This window comes from Sphaeramia orbicularis, chromosome 22, assembly GCF_902148855.1.
Source record: "Sphaeramia orbicularis chromosome 22, fSphaOr1.1, whole genome shotgun sequence".
Classification (NCBI taxonomy): Eukaryota; Metazoa; Chordata; class Actinopteri; order Kurtiformes; family Apogonidae; genus Sphaeramia; species Sphaeramia orbicularis.
Window position 1 is genome coordinate 49,461,314 of NC_043978.1, and position 20,717 is coordinate 49,482,030.

Here is a 20,717-nt window from a genome sequence, read left to right on the forward strand (position 1 = left end):
CAGAAGTAAACAAGCAGGAGGGGGATACTGCGTCAGGACAGCTTTTACGTCAGCTGAGCTGGAGTCAGACAACCGCCCACAGTCACGGTAACACGTAATCACATTACTGTGGCAGAGCCTGTTACGACATGCGCGACTATGACCCGAAGCATACGGTGAAAACTACGTAGAAACAGTTTAAAGACATGGAGGTGACTGTTCTGGACCGGCCAACTCAAAGCTCCAACCTCAGTCCAGTAGAGGATTTATGGCTGGACTTGAAATGATCCTTTGTAGAACCTGTCAGAGCTTCAGCAGTTTTTCAAAGAACAATGGAGTGAAACTGAGTCCAAATGTGCACGTCCGACTGAGACCTACTCACATGAACTCAGTGCTGTGATTGTGGATAAAGGTAGTGGGTGAATATTTATGCAGTCACTTATTTCACATTATATATTGTTAACATGTACCTGTACTGGTCATGCTTACGCCATTAATTATGCTTTGTGTTTCACTTACAAGCAAGAGAGGTACAAATTCAGTAAAAAAAATCCTCATAAATGCACCAAACTGGACCTTTTGATTACTTGGATTATGGGCGGGGGTAAAACCTATGGGGAGCAGCCAGTACCGGTAGGGGTGTAAGAAAATATTGGTTCTACAATATATCGCGATATTTCATTTCACAATACTGTATCGATATTTTTAAGTATTTATTCAAATGTAGATATTGTGGAGGTTCATTTTTGTTTGTTTTTTTGTTTATATTTTATTTATTATTATTTAACACTCTTTTTTAACATAATGTTAGTTCCTTTGTTGGGACTGCGCAAACATAATACTACTAGTGTTTTACGTGACTTTTTTGAACTAGCTAGCAATGAAAATACACTACAGGTATCCTTTAATTCACTGACATGATTTTGTAGACATTTGTTTACATTTTGACTTTTTTTTGGGGGGTAAAATCTTGTGGGAAATCATCATCCAAGAAGGTCAGTACTTGTTGTCTAACTGTGGACCAGAGCTAATATCGTTTTAACTAAAAAAGGCCAAAAAGAACAAAATAAAACACTGACTTTGCAGCATTTTGGAGTTTCAGTGGGCGCCATTATTAGAGTGAGGCAAACACACTGAACCTGTTCACTCATTGACCTGCAGCTCATAGTAACCATTTCATCAACACTTAACTTTGTCACCCAGTCCAGAGTTAGTGCACTTTTTATGCAGAATTGTGATGTCAACGTGTGACGTGAAATAAGTGTAATTAGGCTGTAGAAGGTGACTTCATCATCATTTTACCATTTTGGGGAGGTGCACTGTGGTCGCCTGCGTTCAGTGGATCTGGATGGAAGAGCCTTCTAATTAACACAATGCTACGTGTGTTCCACAGTAGTATAAAGCACTGCGGTGAGAAACTCTGGAAGCTGAAACACTGGACATACTCTTGAAATCATCACAGGAGGCGTTTGCTGCAGTTCGGGTACTTCCGCACCGACCACCAAGGTGTTATCTGTGGTCAGTGGGGGTTACCGATCACACCGTTGGTCATTGTCAGTTTGCTCCACCTCCTCTGGCTGAGGAGTTTGCGATTCTGTTGAACCTTCAGTCGAACATCGAAAACCTCTTGGATGGCTTTCTTGAAGCAGTGAAAGTTGTAGTCAATCAGTCCTGAGAGGAACAGAGGAGACACACAGGTAAGTCTGTCAGATCTAAGAGGCAGAAACCAATGAAAACAGTTCAGGTAAAATACACTGATTGATTTCAAACAAGAAAGATGTCACATTTTAACAGAAGGTAGCACTTGTTGTGGCCAAATAGACCTTTTAAGGCGGCCATACACTGTGCGATTATTTCAAACGTTGCACGCAGCTCCATCTCGAACTGTGCGAATCAATCGTAAAGTCAGGCTTACGACTCATGTTCTCACACTGTACGGACCGATGCTCGTATGCGACCTGACTGCTCACACTGTAGGACCATACACCAGAGGATGCACCACACGTTCCAGTGTTGTATCCGGAAATACAGCGTTAAAATACCAAGGAATCTGAGATACAAGCGACCACTGCAAACTCTAGATCCTTAAGAGAGTTTGGCTGGAAGAATGTAGTGAGATTTTTTTATAACTCCTAAAATAACGGCACTCCAAACAGGCACACAGAACCGAGGCTTTTGTTGGCGAACATGTGGAAACACTATGGCCAATCACTTCCATGTTTTTTGGGCCTGTCCGAAAATCCAGTCATATTGGAGGGAGGTGGCAACCGAGATAAATAAAATAATAGGGATGGATTTAGATTATTCTTTTGTTACTTTATATCTTGGTAAAATACCGGAAACAGTCCTTCAGAAGGATAAATACTTATTGAAGATACTTTCGGCAAGTAGTAGGAAAGCTATATCCTGAAAATGGTTGCAACCCGACCCTCCAACTTTGGACCTCTGGCGTGGGATTATTAAAGAAATTTACTGTATGGAGAGACTTACTTTATCTTTAAGACTTGAGTTGGAGAAATGTACTGAACGCTGGGAAAAATGGATTGTGTACACACAATAGTTTGCTATACTATGTTACAAATAAACATTAATTTTAGACACATTTAGTCTATATGATGTATATTATTATGGATGGAGGCAGAAAAGCCAGGTGTAGATTTCTGCACAAAGGGAGAATTTTATTTTCCTTGGTCAGGATATGTACAGTCAGTCCAGCTGTGATTTACAAGGCTGACAATTAATACTGAACAAACAAGAACTCAAACTACGAATTATGAAAGAGCTGCAGCATCTGAAACCGACCACAATGAACATTTGACAGATAAACAGAACCACAGTGTTTCAGTTTCAGCTTCACAGTTTGTCTTTTATGGATTGGGATTGTCTCTGTCAACACACCATGTATTTTTTATTAGTAAGTTTTTATTTTTATTTTTCTCAGTTACTAGAAATTTCAGGTGACCCCATTTGAATTCCGGGCGACCACACATAGGGTCCCGACCCCAAGGTTGAAAAACACTGACATACAGTCTTTGGTGTATTTTCAACTGTAGTTACAGAAAAGTCAGGGTTGAAAAAAGAGAGATGACATCCTTTTCTTATCTCCCTACACTTTTGAAGGGTTTCTGACTATTATTACTGATCACTTTCTACATTCTCCCCAGTCTTTGTTTTTTCTTGTAAAGCAAAAGTGACCCAAAGCTGAGTAAAACCAGCAATACATACATTTACAGTGTGTTTCCCACATTTACTCATAAGGTTACTTCTTTTTTTATATGATAAGTATAAATAGGTCCATTTATTATATATATTTGTGTGTTTTATTATGTAAATTTGTGACTGGTTTTTTGACCCCTGAAAAATTTAACTGATGAGAAGTGACTGTTTACTTTTGGCTTTGGCTCCTAGACCTTCTTCAGAAGGTCAAGTCACATCCAACATCCAGAAAGAGACATTTTCACAGACAATATTTTTACCATGAACTGCGAGAAATAATGCATGCATCTACACTGGTGGCACAAATTGAGAAATTGTGGCAGGATTATCTATTTGACTGTATTTGTTTTCACTTTTTTTTCATCCTGCTTTGTAAAAATTCCAGCACGTCTCCTTGATGATACAAAGAATTATGGGATATGAAGAGACAAGATAATATCAGCCAACTTCAGTCCAAACACAGTTTGGTTTCCTTGTCTAAGATTACATGCTAAACATCAAACAATGCTTGTTTTTTCTTCTGATCCATACTGCTAAGCTCTGTTTCTTCAATATTCTTTGTAGTTGGTTAGTCACACCCTGTGAATGATGATGTTTTTGCTTGTGATTAAACATCATTATGAGAGTCGTCCACTGCAAAGACATGTATGAGCAAAGACAAGTCTGCAAAGTCAAGGAGGCAAAGGTCATTTTTTAAATCAGTTTTTCACTCTATTTATTTGTTGTTTTTTTACTCACTGTGCCTTTCATTGTGATTCTACATTTTTAAAGTTCCTCAGTTTGAACCATGACCCTCACCACATTTTCATCAGGCTGGGGACCTGTGTCTCTGGGATAGTAATGAGCAACAGTGGGGTTCCACAGGGGACTGTATTTGTTCTCTTCCTGTTCACAAAGGACATAAAGTACATCCAAAAATACTTTGATGATACAACTATAGTGGAGTGTGTCAGGACTGGAGGTCAGAAGGGGAGGTCAAGGAAAACTATATTCTCCCAAACACATCCACAAAAGTCAGAGAGAGATTTCCAAAAGTCCAAACTCCCTCTTTAGTCAGTTAACATGTGAGGTGGATGTGGAAGTGGTCCTGACATGAAAATATCTTACATCTTGACTAGAGCTGCACAATATATCAAGTATCGTCATCGCAATGTACATGTGCGCAATAGTCACATTGCAGGTGCTGCAATGTAGGAGGCATATTAACTCAACGTATTCTCATCTAATTTCAACCTGGTACCTGACACACTGTGCGCAGCGATCCACCAACCACAATTGTTCTTAACCAGTTCGCCGAAGCAGACCACATGGAGTGGCACATGGAATGAGTCGCTGGTAACAACATTGAAAAATGAATAACAAACAAAAGGAACTCACCAAAAACAAAGACTTGGTACCAAAAAGAAAAGCAACGTCAGTTATCTGTGGAATTATTTCACCTACAAGAAGGATGAAACTGAAACATGTGTTCTGTGTCAATAGTGTCTTGAACCTGCCGCCACAACAAGAGGTAACACAACTAATTTGTTTGACCATTTACGCTGGCATCACACAGCTATTATATCCACCTGAGTATTTTTTCATATCGCAATATATATCACAGGGTTAAAAAAAATCGCAATGTCAGTTTTTTCCAACATCGTGTTGCTCTAATCATGGCAGTAAGGTTGACTGAACCCTGAACGAAGATACACTCGATGGAAAGCGACTGAGGACTTTTCCCAGGGAGGTTCTGGGTTCTTTGATGTCTGTACTAATGCTGCCTTCACGTGCTATGGGAAAGATGATGCTTTCCACTTGTGAATTTGAAATTACGAGTGAGTTGTGTTCAAGTGCTTTTGTTGTCATAGCGAAATGAAAAATGGCTGACACACAATTTATTGTGATGTGTTAATTCATCTGCTACAGCATTATTTATTTATCTTTTTGCATTTTTTGGTACATTGTGTATGCTATAAATCATCAGCTAACAGCAGCAAAACTTTAATAAAATAACTTTTTATCATTTGTGATTCATCACTTGTTGCTCTCCACTATGTTGAAAAGTTCAAAGGTTACATGTTGCACATATTTTACTATTCAGTGTAGGTATGTTATCTGTTCTGTGCTGCTGTCTACTACAGAGGTAGCATCAAACAAGTGGATGCAAGATGGTCGGACAAACTGATGGAAAAAGCTGGTTCAGTGATTGGAAGGAGGTTTGACTCACTGGGACCTACTGCCAAGTTACAGGAATGTTTTATTTTAGCACCTTCAATATGCACTAAGCGAGCACTATATTTGACATATGACACTGACAAAAATGTCTTTCTGTTCCGTGCGTTTGCAGACACGTCTGTGCTCTGATGTGAGGCTCTGCAGCAGACGATCTCCATGAGGGCGTTTAATCTCAGGCAAGAAAACTATTGTCAGTCACAGAGCGTAACTAAGACTAAAGAAGTACAAAGCGTGTGGGAGAAACAAAGCTAAACTGCACGGATAAGGGGAAAAAATAGACAAAATTTGTGACACTTAAGTCACATAAAGCTTCTACTGAATAAAATATGATGCTAGGGGACATACGACAGGCACATAAAGCTACATTCATGCTACAGGAGGCAGAGATAATAAGATATCTCCTTCACACAAACATCAAACACGATTTGCCCTAAAACAGGATTATATAATGAAATTTCACTGTGAGGCATGGCACTGGCTGTATGTGTATGTCATCATTCTTCAGCACTGCATAATACACAAAGTGATTAATATGCCGAAGAAATTTCTTTATGCATATGCCAATATTTAACTAATTGCTGGTAAATGCCGAAGGCATGTTCACAAAATGTGAAAACAAAGTTGTCTAAAAAACACAAATTGACTTACTGAATCAGGGGGAACGATGGATATTAATAGATGGATTTTATTTCTTTAAATGTGAAAGGTGTATTAAAAACAGCATAAACTGAGTTGTCAGATAGATATTTAAAAAAATCTCTCAGTAATAATAATAATAATAATGATGATAATGATAATCATTTAAAAAAAAAATTAGAATTAATTAAATCAGACTAAAATTACCTTCATTTTTATGATAAGCCACAGGGTATTAATTGCACTAAACTAAATGCTGAGTTAATCATGGCAATTATATCTGAAAAAACAAAAAAAAACATGGAAAACAATAATGAAAAATCATCTGAAAGGGAACAAAAACCTTCACACAAACTCTTCTCTAATCTTTGTTACAGTTACAGACATAGAACCCAACTGCACCTACAACACACTTATGCCCTGCAAAACTAACCCAATGAACACAAAACTTTGCATTTACGTTTACGTATCGTTGTTGACAGGCAGAAACCTCAAAAGTCCTTTTTTGATCTTTTTTTTTGGGTCATAAAATGTATGTATTTATTTTATTTATTTATTTTGAACATGCAAAGAAACAAAATAAAACAAAACGAAGCGAATTAAGACAAAAACAAAATAACATTTAAATGAACAGAATCTATCTTCAAGTACGTGCAAGACTGAATTTTGCATGATTGAAAAGGAGTAGGAAGAAGTATAAACTTATTTAATCCTACCCTCAAGTGCTTTTACACCTTTATCACCAACTTAATAAATACAACAATCAAACGATACATTTTTCCAAATTTTGGCATTCAACCACAACAAATACATAATGCAGTAATTGAATTATACACAACAATATGATCATGGCTGTACAGTCATACAAACAGACTCAACAATTTTCTTCAGTAATTACAGCATATTTATCAATACGACATTATCCATACATGTTGTATTGATAAACATTTATGAAATGGTTCTACTGTTCAGTCTTCACATTAGCCTGACAGTTTTCAAAATATGTAACCAATGAAAAGTGTTGAAAACTGTTTGTAAGTACATCTTTTAACTTCACTCATTTGTTCAGAAGATAGATCATTTTTCCAGTTTCCTGAAAAATAAGCATTTTGGACATAAGAGGTTTCCACCTGACCTATATGTAGGAACAATGCACGACATTCAGTGACATCACAGCTGAGTTAAACTCCTGGTTATTCAGACCCACAGCTCAACAGAACACTTGGGTTAAGATTGATTTCCAGACTTAAAGGGACTTAGTTTTCGTAGCAGATTCAAAACATATAGGGTAGTAGTGTACCTGAGAGCACCCACTAAGGCTACGTTCAGACAGCAGGTCTTAATCCACAATTTGGATTTTTTGGTGAAATCTGATTTTTTAGTGTGTGCACGTTCATATTACACGTCAAATGCGACTTCTATCAATTTTGAGTATGAACACTGAAGTGACCCGCATGCGCAAAAGAGCTCCTGACGTAATATGTGACCACGCAGATACGTACTGTGTTTATGAAAGTAAACATGTTTTTCCTGCTGCTTCTCTTGGGATGGAGAATTGTGACATTTGTCGCATTTCAATGATGTAAAGCACAGGTGTCAAACATGTGGCCTGGGAGCCAAAACCAGCCCGCCAAAGGTTCCAATCCGGCCCACGGGATGAATCTGCAAAGTGCAAGTTAGGGCATCAAACTCAAAAATAACATCATTATAACCTATAAATAATGACAACACCAATTTTTCTCTTTGATTTAGTGCAAGAAACATTAAATTCTGAAAATGTTTACATGAACAAACTATCCTTTAAAATGTGAATAACTTGAACAAATATGTACAACTTGAAATGTCTTAAGAAAATTAGGTGCAATTTTAACAATTTTCTGCCTGTCACTAAATGTTTTGTGCCTTTGTAGATCTGACCTATAATGCACATGTATGAATGATAAGTCAAGGCATAAAATTGATAAAATTGTACTTATGTTCCTTAACAAATTCCATTTTTTAGGTTATTCACATCCTTTTTGTTTGGGTAGTCTGTAAATGTAAATATTGGCATAACTGAGTATTATTTTTAGCACTAAAACAATTTGGAGTTGTCATTATTTATTGGCTGTCATGCTATTATTTTATTGGTCCGGTCCACTGCAGATTAAATTGGACTGAATGTGGCCCCTGGAAGAAAATGAGTTTGACACCCCTGATGTAAAGGTCAGATAAATGTGACTTGGCCGTTCACACTGAAGTCGCGTTGCAAAATATCAGATACGTATCGGATTTAAGACAACATATGAAAGTGGCCTGGGTTGGATTTGTGCTGTTCAAACTGTCTTTAACAGATCGGATACAGGTCACAAATGGGCCATAAAATCGGATTTGGGCCACATTTGCCTGCAGTCTAAACGTAGCCTAAATAACAGTGTGAAGCATCTTGTTGTTTACGTCCATCTTTGTTATGATAAGTTTTCACACATCTTTGTTATGACAACAAAACTCAGATAACCAGTAAAAAAGAGGAACCACAGTAAAAACACAAATCGGTAATACCATTAAATTTGATGTAAAACTAAGGTATTAGAGGCAGATAATTTTTCGTGAATCCTGTGGGTCACAGGATTCTTGTGTTACTCCTGCAGGGTGGAAGTCAGTTTTTTTGTATTCATCACATGATTTGGACGAGTTAATAAATAATTCATGAGGAGTAATATGAAATGTGGATGAAAATCACCTCGTCTGCACAACATTAAGTGTCAGACTTGTCAGAAACACTGCACTGCCTGAAGGCTAAGTGCCTCTTTTAAGAAACAACATGGGAACAGCAGACAGGATAAGATTTGTTTTTTAATTCTGTTATGGGATCACGATGGAATGACAGCATATTTGGGATAGAGCAGACATGCAAATTCACCCCTCTGTCACTCTCCGGTATAGTAACAGATTCTATCAACTATATCCTTTACATACTAAATAAACACTTTTAAAACGATATACTTTTCATTTTGAAAAAAGATGATAATATTTTATCAAAATGTGTCCATGTAGGACTTAAAATGCTTAAACTGTGTGGATATCTCCAGATACCACACGACCACGACCATGTGCAACCATTTACCAGAACTAGGGCTGCACGATTTTGGCAAAAAAAAAAATCCCGATTTTTTCCTCTAAAAACTCGATTTTCGATTTTGATTTCGATTTTTGGGTAAAACTACAAAAGACAACAGAAGTCAGCATGTCGTTTTCGTGAGCAGCCCACAATGCAAGGCACTGCTCTGACCTCAAATCTGTGATGGTATCACGTGATGAACCCCCAGAAGTTTATTTTTTCTTAATTAAATCTTTATTGAATGAAATAGAGTATACAAACAATGTATGCAACAAGAAAATAACAGAAGTTTGTCAGGGGGAATACACTATAATACAATGTCCAAATCAGAGCAGAATACTTATGTTTTTTATAGCCTTTTTGTTTCCAGATTTATCTAACAGCTTTAAATAAAGTTCAACATCTTTCAAAAAATAAATATTTGTTTTTGTGTTACAGAACTTACATTTGTGAATGAAAAATTTAGCAAGTAAGAGGACTAAATTAATTATTTATTTATTTTTATATATATGTGTGTGTGTGTGTGTGTGTGTGTGTGTTGTTGTTGTTTTTTTTTTTTTTTTTTTTTTTTTTTCCTGGGTATCTGGCCCACAGAAGTGATACCAATGTAAGTCAGTGACAGGCATCAGTCGTGCGTGCGTGCGTGGACCAGGTTAATATAAGTGATCCACATGCGGTTCTGTTTAAACTGAGGGATCCGTGCGTGGAATAGACTGACCCAGGACACACTGGAGGGATTCTATCCTGGAGCGGGTGGATGTGTGTGGGCACAGGGCTGTGTGGGCTCCTCTGCTGAGGCTGATGACCCCGAGACCCGGACCCGGATCGGAAGAAGACAGTACGGTACGGATCCGGGACAACGGAAGATGAGTGATCCACATGCAGTTCTATTTCAGTTGCGGGATCCGTGCGTGAAGCCACGGCTTACATTGCTATAAGTACTGCGGGCTCATGAACACATTTAAAGTCCGGCCATTGCACGGAGTTCTGTGACAGACCGCTGTCACTGATAGGAGGAGGAGCCTACGGGAGCCCGCAAGCGCACGGCCCGCAGGCACGAGAGAGATGAAATCGATTTTACGATTTCCCTTTTTTAAAAATCGTCGTAATTAAAAAATCCGATTTCGATTTAAAATCGATTAATCGTGCAGCCCTAACCAGAACCAAAATTAAATAAAACATGAAGTTTATCTAATGTCATAAACACATTGTTGTTAATAATTGTGACAAAACTAAACCAGCATTGACACCAAAATGCCTTTATAGAATAGAGTATAAACCCATCATGTAGGGCAGTGTTTCCCAACCTTTTTGAGCCACGGAACATATTTTACATTAGAAAAATCACAAGGCACACCACCAAACAAAAATGTCACAAAAAGTATTTTTATTGAAATATAATGCAAACCTAGTCTCAATTTTCTTCCTCAGTGTGAAACCTGGGCCTGTTTAGTTGAACACAAAGCTGATATTCTTGGAGGAACTGAAGATCTTCGGTTGTATCGTTCTTCAGTTCCTGCAAGAATAAGCCCACCTCACATAGATAGGATGTGGAGAACAGGAACAGAACTGAAATAGCTTTGTTTGCCAGAATGGGGAACTCCTTGGCAGCAGTCAACGGACACTATCCTGGGGGGGCAAGCACATTGGGGGTGTGGGGGCAACATTGTCACAGGGCGTTTGGAACGAGAAAGATGAGAGGGGTGCATCAGGAACTAGGGATGCACTGATACCACTTTTTTCCAGACCGAGTACAAGTACTTACATTTGAGTACTTACTGATACCAAGTACTGATATGAGTACTTAATAATCCCACTCCAGTTCTTAGTTCCTTTTGTAAATATGCTTTATTGTCGTTGTCATTAGTCTGACTGGAACAAAGTGCTGCTACTGACATTTAATGTGTTGGAATGAGCGTTTCTCAATTAATCCACCAGGGGGCGCCGCTCTGAATTAACCATACTGGACAAATACCACGAAGAAGAGTAAAATTTTTTGAGAAGAAGAAGAAGAAAGTCAGTAATAACAAACATGGAGGCGACAGAGGTAACACTAATGTGATACTAATATTGCAGCGTTTTCTCTGGTAAGGTTTAAAAGTTTAGCTTCAGCAGGTAGAGAAAAGAGAAATGAGCCATAAATTTCGCTTTCACTTCCGCTGGCGGTGGTCCACACTGCTCCATACCCCTCTCTGTCTGGGTACTCATCCGCCAGCACTTGGAAAACGGACAGAATGTACGCAGAGGACGGACAGAACGCTGCATCCGTATCTGTCTGTGTCTTTAATGTTATTTGCAGTCAGCGTTACTTTAATCACTGTCATTTATTTGGTTAAATCTCCACACTCTTCACACTCCTCACACATTATTCCTCCTCCTCGTACCTGCTGCACTGAACTGGGAATGTCACATGGCCGTAAGTGGTATCGGTGCATTTGTATCAGATTACTTTTGCGAGTACAAATACGAGTACACACACTGAGTATCGGAGCCAATGCCCGATACTCGTATTGGTATCGGTGAGTCCCTATCAGGAACCCCTTGGACGGACCCCCTGTCTTATGGATTGATGTCTGTTGTATAATAGTATAATAGAGACATAATACCCCCCCGCCCTAACCCGATCCGCTGGTCCCACAGGTAACCTGCTGATCTGCATGCATCACTAGGGAGAGGGGCTTCATCAACAGAACGCACCGCATCTAAGTCAGTTCACTTTCACTTTGCAAAGGGAAACAGGAGACTGTTGTGTAGAGTGGATCACTGGTGCGTGTAGTCGTATGTATCGATATCACGTTGCTCACTTACAGAACCAGTCAGGTGAAAATGGATAATCTTCCATGGCACGCCTGATCATATCTCACAGTGCACTTATGTGTCGCGGCATAGTGGTTGGGAAACACTGCTGTAGGGTTTTATAATTAGATTATAATGGCATCTTGTTTAGTGTTTGACAATCCTCTTGGACAAATGACAAATGTTGGTTTAGGTTTTATTTCCTGTAGTTTTCCCTGATGTATTTTTCTGTCTTCCATCTCTTTCTGGGAGAGGATGTGGTGCTACCTTTCTGTTTGCTGTGATATTTGTATATTGGAATAAACATTACGTCTCTCAAACACTTTGCAAGAAGAGTGAATAACTTGATAAATGAGGATGACTTTGAGCATAGAATTTTCTTGCACTAAAGTGTCTTTTCAGGATCTTAATGTATAACACGACACAGAGGTTTGAAGTGACACTGATGAACTTTATAAAATGCAATGCATTTGCTGCCAAGGAAACCAAGAAAAAAGTGTTAATATGCCACTGTAAGATGTAGAGAGAAAAAAAAAGAAAAAGGATGACCTCTAAAGATGCTCTTTGAAGCAATGCTGACGTTTATTGAGAAGAATCAGAGAAGATCATCTTTTTATTTTATCAGTGGGAGTTCACGCACGTAAACATACCACACACACCCAAATTCATCTTCTTTAACCCATCACTAGATCATGCATGCATCACACACACTCCACTTGTCAGGTGCCCGGGAGGCAAATGGGGGGGGGTTAAGTGCCTCCTCAAGGGCACATCAGCCAACAACTCTCCACCACGGAATCGAACCGGCGACCCTTCAGTCACAAGCCAACTCTCCAGGCATCTAGGCCACGACTGCCCCCATGTTATGGGGCAAGTCATTAAATGAACAGACTGAAGTAATGAAATAATCCATCATCTTCATCTCAAATCAATAAATAACAATGCACTATGTCTGAGGACAAGCTATGCCGATACAACACAATAAGAATTACTGTATGTACAGAAATCCTATATTGTACACCTGTATATATCTATTATATGTTGTACATATTTCTTCCATCTATATTAAAGAGCTGGCTTTTAGTATATTTTAGTATTTTCTTGTAGTTTTGTATATTGTCAAATTTTTTTGGTACAGTTTGTAGGATATTTTATACAGTCTTTTTTTATACTTTAAGTCAAGGGTGTCAAACTTATTTTCTTCTGGGGGCCACATTCAGCCCAATTTAATCTTTAGTAGATCCGGCCCTCTGTTTCTTTCTCCTGGATCACAGACTGTACTCATAGATCTTCTGTCTTATTACTCTACATGGTGTTTTGACCATCACTGTCTGTATGCTTTCCAACTGTGCACGAAGGGTAAATGTTGGATCTTGTTATTCTTCCTTCTCTGTGTGTCGGGTCTTGCATTTTGATTCCACCCTGGTAGCCAGCTCGACGGTCTCACACTGATCTAAAGTGGGCCTCTTCATAAATCACAACATCTCGAGGCTTTTCTTTTAGGAGACGTGGTGGGAAGGAAGTTAAGAGGCTCTTAACAGTTAGTCAAATAAACAGATGTTAAGTGGCTCTGGCAGGTCTTTTTAGTGTTTCATTCAACTGCAGGATCTGTCACTGATGTTCATACTGGTGAGAATAACAGCATTTAGTGCAAAGACTCTTAGGCCCCATCATTAGTAATGTCTGAAACCGAAGAGATAGTTTTTAGTCTGAGCTAAGGAAATTCACTCAACAATTACACAAGGTCTGGTAAAAACACCCTTTTAGTATTGTTAAGAGTGAAAGTTAATGACAAATATCACTGAAAATCATCCCGATATCAGTGAATCATTTGATGTTGATGCCGTACACACTAACGTCTCTGAGGTGTCTGTGTGTTCTCTTTGACTTGATGAAATCGATTGGACCTGGGGCGGCTAACTGGACCTTGCTCTTGGATGTGTTTCCAAGTATAAAACCCTGATGCACTCATTGTATCTGTCCTTCCCGTTGTGTTGAACAGCTCAACCTGAAAAACAAATGCAGACCCAAACCTGACTGGAAATAATTAGACTACATTAGAGCAGAGGTCTGACAATAGCAGTAGCTGCAAAACATTTGAAGCAAACAAAAAGACATGATGAAGAGAAACAAAGAAAATGCTTGTACATATGTGTACATCAGTGATGAAAGTGAGGAAAGAAAAAAACCCTGAACTTTTTTGAATGACTTCAATGAGTAACAAACCTGGTTTGCTTGTCTTCCGGACGTACTGCGACAGAAAATTGAGATTTCTATCAGTTTCCTCGAGCCAGAATCACTTGAATTTATTTTTGAATGGTCATATTCACTAATCTTTGAAGGCTCACTGAAAATGTTGTGTTAGGAGTATGTGAACACTGAATACATCAAAAGAAAGAACTTCAGCAGAACTTCAACTTTTAAACACAAAAAACAATTTTATTCTATCTTCATTCATTCGTGAGATGTAAACATTTGAATATTGGTTATTTTCAGGAAAAAAATAAATTCTGAGCAAAAAAATTGCGTCTTTTTTTAAAGACATTGATTTTCAAGATAAAACTGATTTCCTATTTATATTTTTTAACTCTCTTATTTACAAACAGTAACACTGTATTCAAAATCACAAAATAAAACAAGAATAACAACAATAATAATAACAAACAGCTCTAAGATATCCCATCATTCCACAAAATGTTAGGGGAATCCACACCAAACTTTAGACAAAACATCTTCTAAAGCACCAGGCTCCTTAGAAACTTTACACATTTACATACATGACAACAGTGAAAACACGGATTGACAGAAAATCTCGGCATTGGCGGGGAAGCATTGGAAAGCAATTGATGGAATATCTCATCAATGCCGAGGAAAGAGTTAATTTACTGGAACATATGCTCAATTTTCGGAAAAAAAAAAAAAAAAAAAAACGGATTTCCGGCAAAAACCACAACACTTTCATCACTGGTACATCCACAAATGAATAATGAATGGCTGTAATTAACAGAGTGGAGGAACAGCATTCTTTTAGCAAGAAATAGTTTGGGCTCCTCATCATGGCTGGGATCAGTTAGCGCATAAGTCTCAAATTAAATGTCTTCTACATCAGAGCTGAGTTGAATTAACTGTTTATCATACTTTTTCCAAATAATGTCAAAAACCAGGTCAAGGAGTATGAAAACTTCATCCAAAACATCAAAATTTGCATAAAATACACTGATGGAAAGGCACCTAGCATGTACTTAACCCTTTACCAGGCGAATGACTATTTTTGGTTATTTCCACACACATTCCAGGACAGTAACAGCTCCAGTTCCAGTGAGGACAGTGAGTCAACAATCTCAGGTCCAATGTGGTCTCCAGGGTCTGTAAGGTCCACCTGTGCATGAACAGTGAGTGGACCTGCTTTGTTAGGTAAATACTATCACTGTGGTTTATAGAAGTACATACTTTGCATATACCCAGACTGGATCTAAATACAGACTGAGAAAAGCACATGTGGACATTATGACTTATACTTAATAATGTCCTAATGACGCACTCAGACTCAGTACTGTATGTCGAAAAATTTATATGCTGTGGTTGTCTACAATGCACACAAAAATTGTCTAAAGTGTCAATCAGAGATGGAGGAAAAGCTCTTCCAGTTAAAAACAGACATGTGAACATTTACAAATCTATAATCCTGAGGGATTATGAGTCTGAGTCTAAGACATCCCATGTTTTACTGGTGAACCATAAAATATTTACAGAAGGTATCCAAAATCATAACTGGAAATTTGAGGCCCTTGTACTATAAGTGCAGAACTGTCACTTTCTGTTTGGCTCTGTCCATAAAACATATCAACATCATTTACAATCTGGAGTCCACTGATGGTTCTAGGTATTGTTTTTTTTTAAAGAGGAACTGTTGGAAAGGTGTGGTGCATTGTGTATTAAAAGTGTTGCAGAGGGCTGAGCTTGTGCTGCATGGTACACTGCACAAGCATCCAGGATGTGTCTCTGTGACTATAAAGTGGGGATGAAAAAGCCGATCCTAAAAGAAGCTTTTCCCCTTTGATTGCCAGACAAAAGCTCCTGCTGTTTGCTGCTGATGGTGACATTTTCTGTTCTAACACCGTTTATCCCCATTAATAATGTAGACGCTCACACTGACATCAACATGCACCCAACACAAACTCTTGTGACTTTAAAGTGCAGTCTCTTACACATGTGATGTGATCAATACACAGATGTATTAATCACTTTTCAATTCCACAACGTAAAATGATCATAACGTACCATAGAATCCAGGAGAATTCTTTTGGTTCAAAGTCTGGTCTAGACCAGATCTAAATGTAGTGTCATAACTATAAATACAGCTATATAAATACAATTTGACTGATTGGATGGATGGATGGATGGATGGATGGACGGACTGTGTGTCTTGATTGCCTTCAGTTGTAATAACCTGAACGCTGATGTCCATGTAGAAGGTCAAATTTTTTATTCCAATCCTTATGGTCGACTGTTCAGATTGTTCAGATCTGGAAACCATTTTTGTGCAACAGATGTGCAAAAATACAACCTGTTACCAGTACTATTGTGCATCTAATGACTAAAAATATATATCTTAGGTTTGATTTTGGGAGTTACAAAATATGAACACTATATTTCATGTATTTTGTACTATATTTAACTATTATTATTTTTTTCTTTTTCTGTTTTGATGATTTCTTTCCTGCTACTTTTTATTCTACTTGAATGGAGCAACTGTAACACCCAATGATTTCCCCCTGGGCTTAATAAAGTATCTGATGACTCTGATAATATTACACATGTTTCATACATGTCTAAACATATCTGGCTGAACATCTGGCATCTTTTTTTCTCCATGAGAAAATTGAATTACTACACATTGACATAATCCGTTGGAAATGCATGTAAATATTTTAAGAAGATTAAGAAGATTCAATCATAACTGCATATTGTGGAAGAAAGCTAATAAAACCAATGATATGGTTGAACCTGTCAGACTGATTTTTAAGGTGTATTGATTCATTCAGTGTTACCTTCAGGCAAGAAAACACTCTATATGCAAATACACAAGTTCATCTACAGCCTAAAACACAGCTCACACTCTGAGTTCAAGTTTAACAGGCAGGATGTGTAAAGTTTGTCAGTAAATGAGAGCCAGTTTTAATTCCAATTACTTATTTCAGCCTGATGAATGTTATCCATTTAAGGATTAAGGGCTCTTGTGGTACCAGAGTCCAGAGCCCCAAAACTTCTGAAATACTGATGAGATTATGTCTGCTGAATCTATTACCACCTCTAAAGGTCTTTAAACTTTAAATTCAGTATGAATTTTTAAAATTGATGAGTTGAAAATTAGGGGGAAAAACGAGAATGATACCGTTTCAAGCTGTTTTTGGAAAGTGAAACTAAAATATCTGCAGTGTTGGGGAAGCTACTTTGCAAGCATAGCTTTAAAAACTACAAGTAGTTCATCATGGCAGTAGTTCAAACAAACTATATTTGTACCCCTGGAGAAAAGTAGTTTGTAAAACTACGGCTAGAAAAAGTAGTTTAAGCAACTACTTTGTACTTTCAGTGTTAAATTGAGAATGTACATGTGGTGTATATGAAACACAATATGGCCATGGTTGAGGAGGCACATGGTTATCTGGAGTGGAGCTGGTGGGAGGGTTGTTCATGGTGGACCACCCGACGTCATTGTGCTGCCAGGGCCAACCAATCAGAAGCAGCGCTGGCTGATGTCATGACATGATCATGTCTTCAAAGCAACTCAGGAGGAAAGAAAAAGGGACTGTCTTGGGTTCAAAGGTGAAATATAATTTATATTACAAAAAATAAATTAAAAAAAACAACTTAATTTCTCTCGGCTGGCCTGGGAGCGCCTCGGGGTCCCCCCGGAAGAGCTGGAGGAGGTGTCTGGGGAGAGGGAAGTCTGGGCATTCCTGCTTAGACTGTTATCCCCGCGACCCGGCCCCGGATAAGCGGTGGATAATGGATGGATGGATGGATGGAGCTTAATTTTATGTTGTTGCAGAGAATTGTAGTTTGCAAATTGAGTAGTTAAACTACAAAAAAAATACCTAAAAAGTACTTGAACTACTTGAGGCGGCACAAAATATGAATGTAGTTTAAAACCCCTTTAGCCCACGGGCCGAAAAAATTATATTAATATTCATCTACTATAAAAATATAATAAATCAGGACAATGGATGTTTTTTTCAACTTTTGCTCAAAGTTTAGACCCTAATGTTAATAAAAGTACATCAAAAGTGTATTTTGGTGCAAACTTTAATGTTCAAACATGATTTTTAATCTTTGTGGGGTGAAATATACGTTATTAAAAATCTCCGACACGAACAATTAATTTATGCATATCATCGTCAATCCAGCCGAAAAAAAAAAAAAAAAACGGGCGAGGATAAAAAATTCCAATTTCTCTTTTAGTTTGTTACAGTTTACTCAGGCAGAATAATAGATACAATATTTTAGACAATGGGAATAGATTCTATGAGGTCTCTAAATGTCCATAGACACCAAGAACATCCATATGAACTTTATTATTGTGAAGTCATTCTTCATTTACTTTGGGTAGGTCTTTTTAGGCGGTTTTCCCCTGAAAATATGGTCAGGGTTTAACAGGTTAACCACCAGCAAGTTGCAGCAAAATGTAGTTGAACCACATGTAGTTTAAGTCTTCACAACACTGAATATCAGTTAAAGGACCTGATGTGCTGCTTCTCTTACAAGGTGTTGAAAGGTAATTATGGAATTTTTGCCCAGTGAAACAGCATTTTGCACTTTTGTTGTATTTACCTTTCTTGTTAAGCACTTTGTAAATGTAACTTCATCACTGAATGACTCTACCTGAGTTGTAAAGATTCAAAGACACAAGGACTCCTGTAAAGAAAACACATATTGGAGGAATCCAACTGAATAGAAAGGCTGATAATTTAGTCCCCTATGTCTCTGTCCTTTCTTTCAGTTGATTTTACTGAAGTGAAGAAGGTCTCTCTGTTAATGATATTGACTTACTGTACGTATTCACAAGTTCAAATCTCTATTTGTTTTTTTTTTCCCTATGTTTTACGTCCTCAGCCAGCAGCAGAACAGTGGCATCAAGACCATCTCCACCTGAGGTAACATTATACCAGTGTTTCTCAAACTGTGGGGCGGGCCCCTTAGGGGTGGCGTGAAGACTTGCTGGGGGGGCATGGGATCTCTTCTGCGTGTTTTTTCTTTTTTCTTTTCAGGTTAGAACATGTAGCAGGTGGAACTAATGTTTTAGCATTGGAGCACCCTGGACTCATTTTAGGGACGTACACCAAACAAATCTCCTGCCATGGTGATCTGTCACTAGACTAGAAAAAGAGTTTAGGTTTGGAGAATGGACAAGGATCGGACTGGAAAAGAAAAATTTGCCATGTTTCTGTTTTTGCACAGTTTGTACAGACTGCACTTTAATGTTCTGAGGTGTTCAATGTAAACGGGCTCATTGCAGCCACTGATACCGTTAAAATTTTCATCTTTGTTCCCAAAATTTGTTTGTTGTTCTAAAAAAAGTCACTTTATTTTCATCGTTGTAAGATAATTGCACATTTCCTATTTTTATTTGGACAAATATTGTCTCATGGAGCAGTCTTGTTGAGTTTATTTGTATTGTTCAAGCAAAAATTTGAAGAATAAATTATTCACGGAAAAGCAAAAAGTATTGTTAGAATACTGATGTTTCTTTCAATAAATGTTATAATTGCGCCACTGTTGCAATGGCCCCACAGAAAAAGACTGAGAACCACTGCATTAATACTAACTTTTGATCCATCTCCTCTCCACCTCTGCCTGCTTTTCAGGTCTAGTGTGTATATTCTACAGCCAAACAAGTTAGAACAGCTCACAGTGATCTCATAGTGCAAAGGATAATCGGACGGGTCAAGCCCAGTACTGTATTGTACAGGTAAACAAAGCAGCACAAGTGGATGAAAGCAGGTGGTTGGGTTGACTGCCAATTTGTCCCTGAAGTAGAATGTTGAACAGTAGACTGTACGGACCACTCCAGGCTCTTCCATGTTCCCTGTTTACTATGACACCGACACAGAAACACACTTGATATTTAATTGGGGAACTTCAGACTCATTGGAAATGCAGCAGGTTTAAGGCTCATTAATGCTCGTTTCATGTATGTAAATAGGTACGTCCGTTTCTAACGTTGTCATGCGTCACTGCCTTCATACTTCCATACGTTGGAATGAGCGATTCTCAATCAATCCACCAGAAGACCGCACTCTTAATTACCATACTGGCTGAATACCATGAGGAAGAGTAAAGTTTTTTGAGAAACAAACGGTCCAATCTGATTCGTGGGATGAATTTGTGACGTGCAAAAATTACATTGAAAATAAAAACAGTCAAGGGTGTTTGGGGGCCACATACAACTTAATTTAATATCAAGTAAATTAATAACAATTAATAATAATAATAATTTACCTGTGGTTTAAGGTGAAAAAAAGTACAATCATATTATGAAAATATTTACATTTGATTCTGTCACAATAAAATGTGAATTACCTGAAAAAAATATGAGAAACCTGAAATTTCTTAAGAAACATAAGTGCAATTCTAAGAATATAGATTAGATTAGATAGAACTTTATTGATCCTTTGGGGGAGAGCCCTCAGAAAACTGAGGTTCCATAATAATAATAATAATAATACTCTCAAAAAAAACTGAGAAATAATGATAATGAAGAGTAAATAATTGG

The 20,717-nt window shown here is 37.9% G+C and overlaps 1 protein-coding gene across 1 annotated transcript in view; it reads right to left on the reverse strand.

The window, feature by feature from the left end:
- Window positions 1-718: 718 nt before the first annotated feature.
- Window positions 719-20,717, reverse strand: part of rragd (ras-related GTP binding D) — a 122,134-nt gene continuing 102,135 nt past the window's right edge. The window contains exon 7 of the mRNA XM_030125880.1: window positions 719-1,650. Within this exon, the coding sequence (XP_029981740.1) occupies window positions 1,499-1,650 (152 nt within the window). The 3' untranslated portion in view covers window positions 719-1,498. The remainder of the gene's footprint in view (window positions 1,651-20,717) is intronic.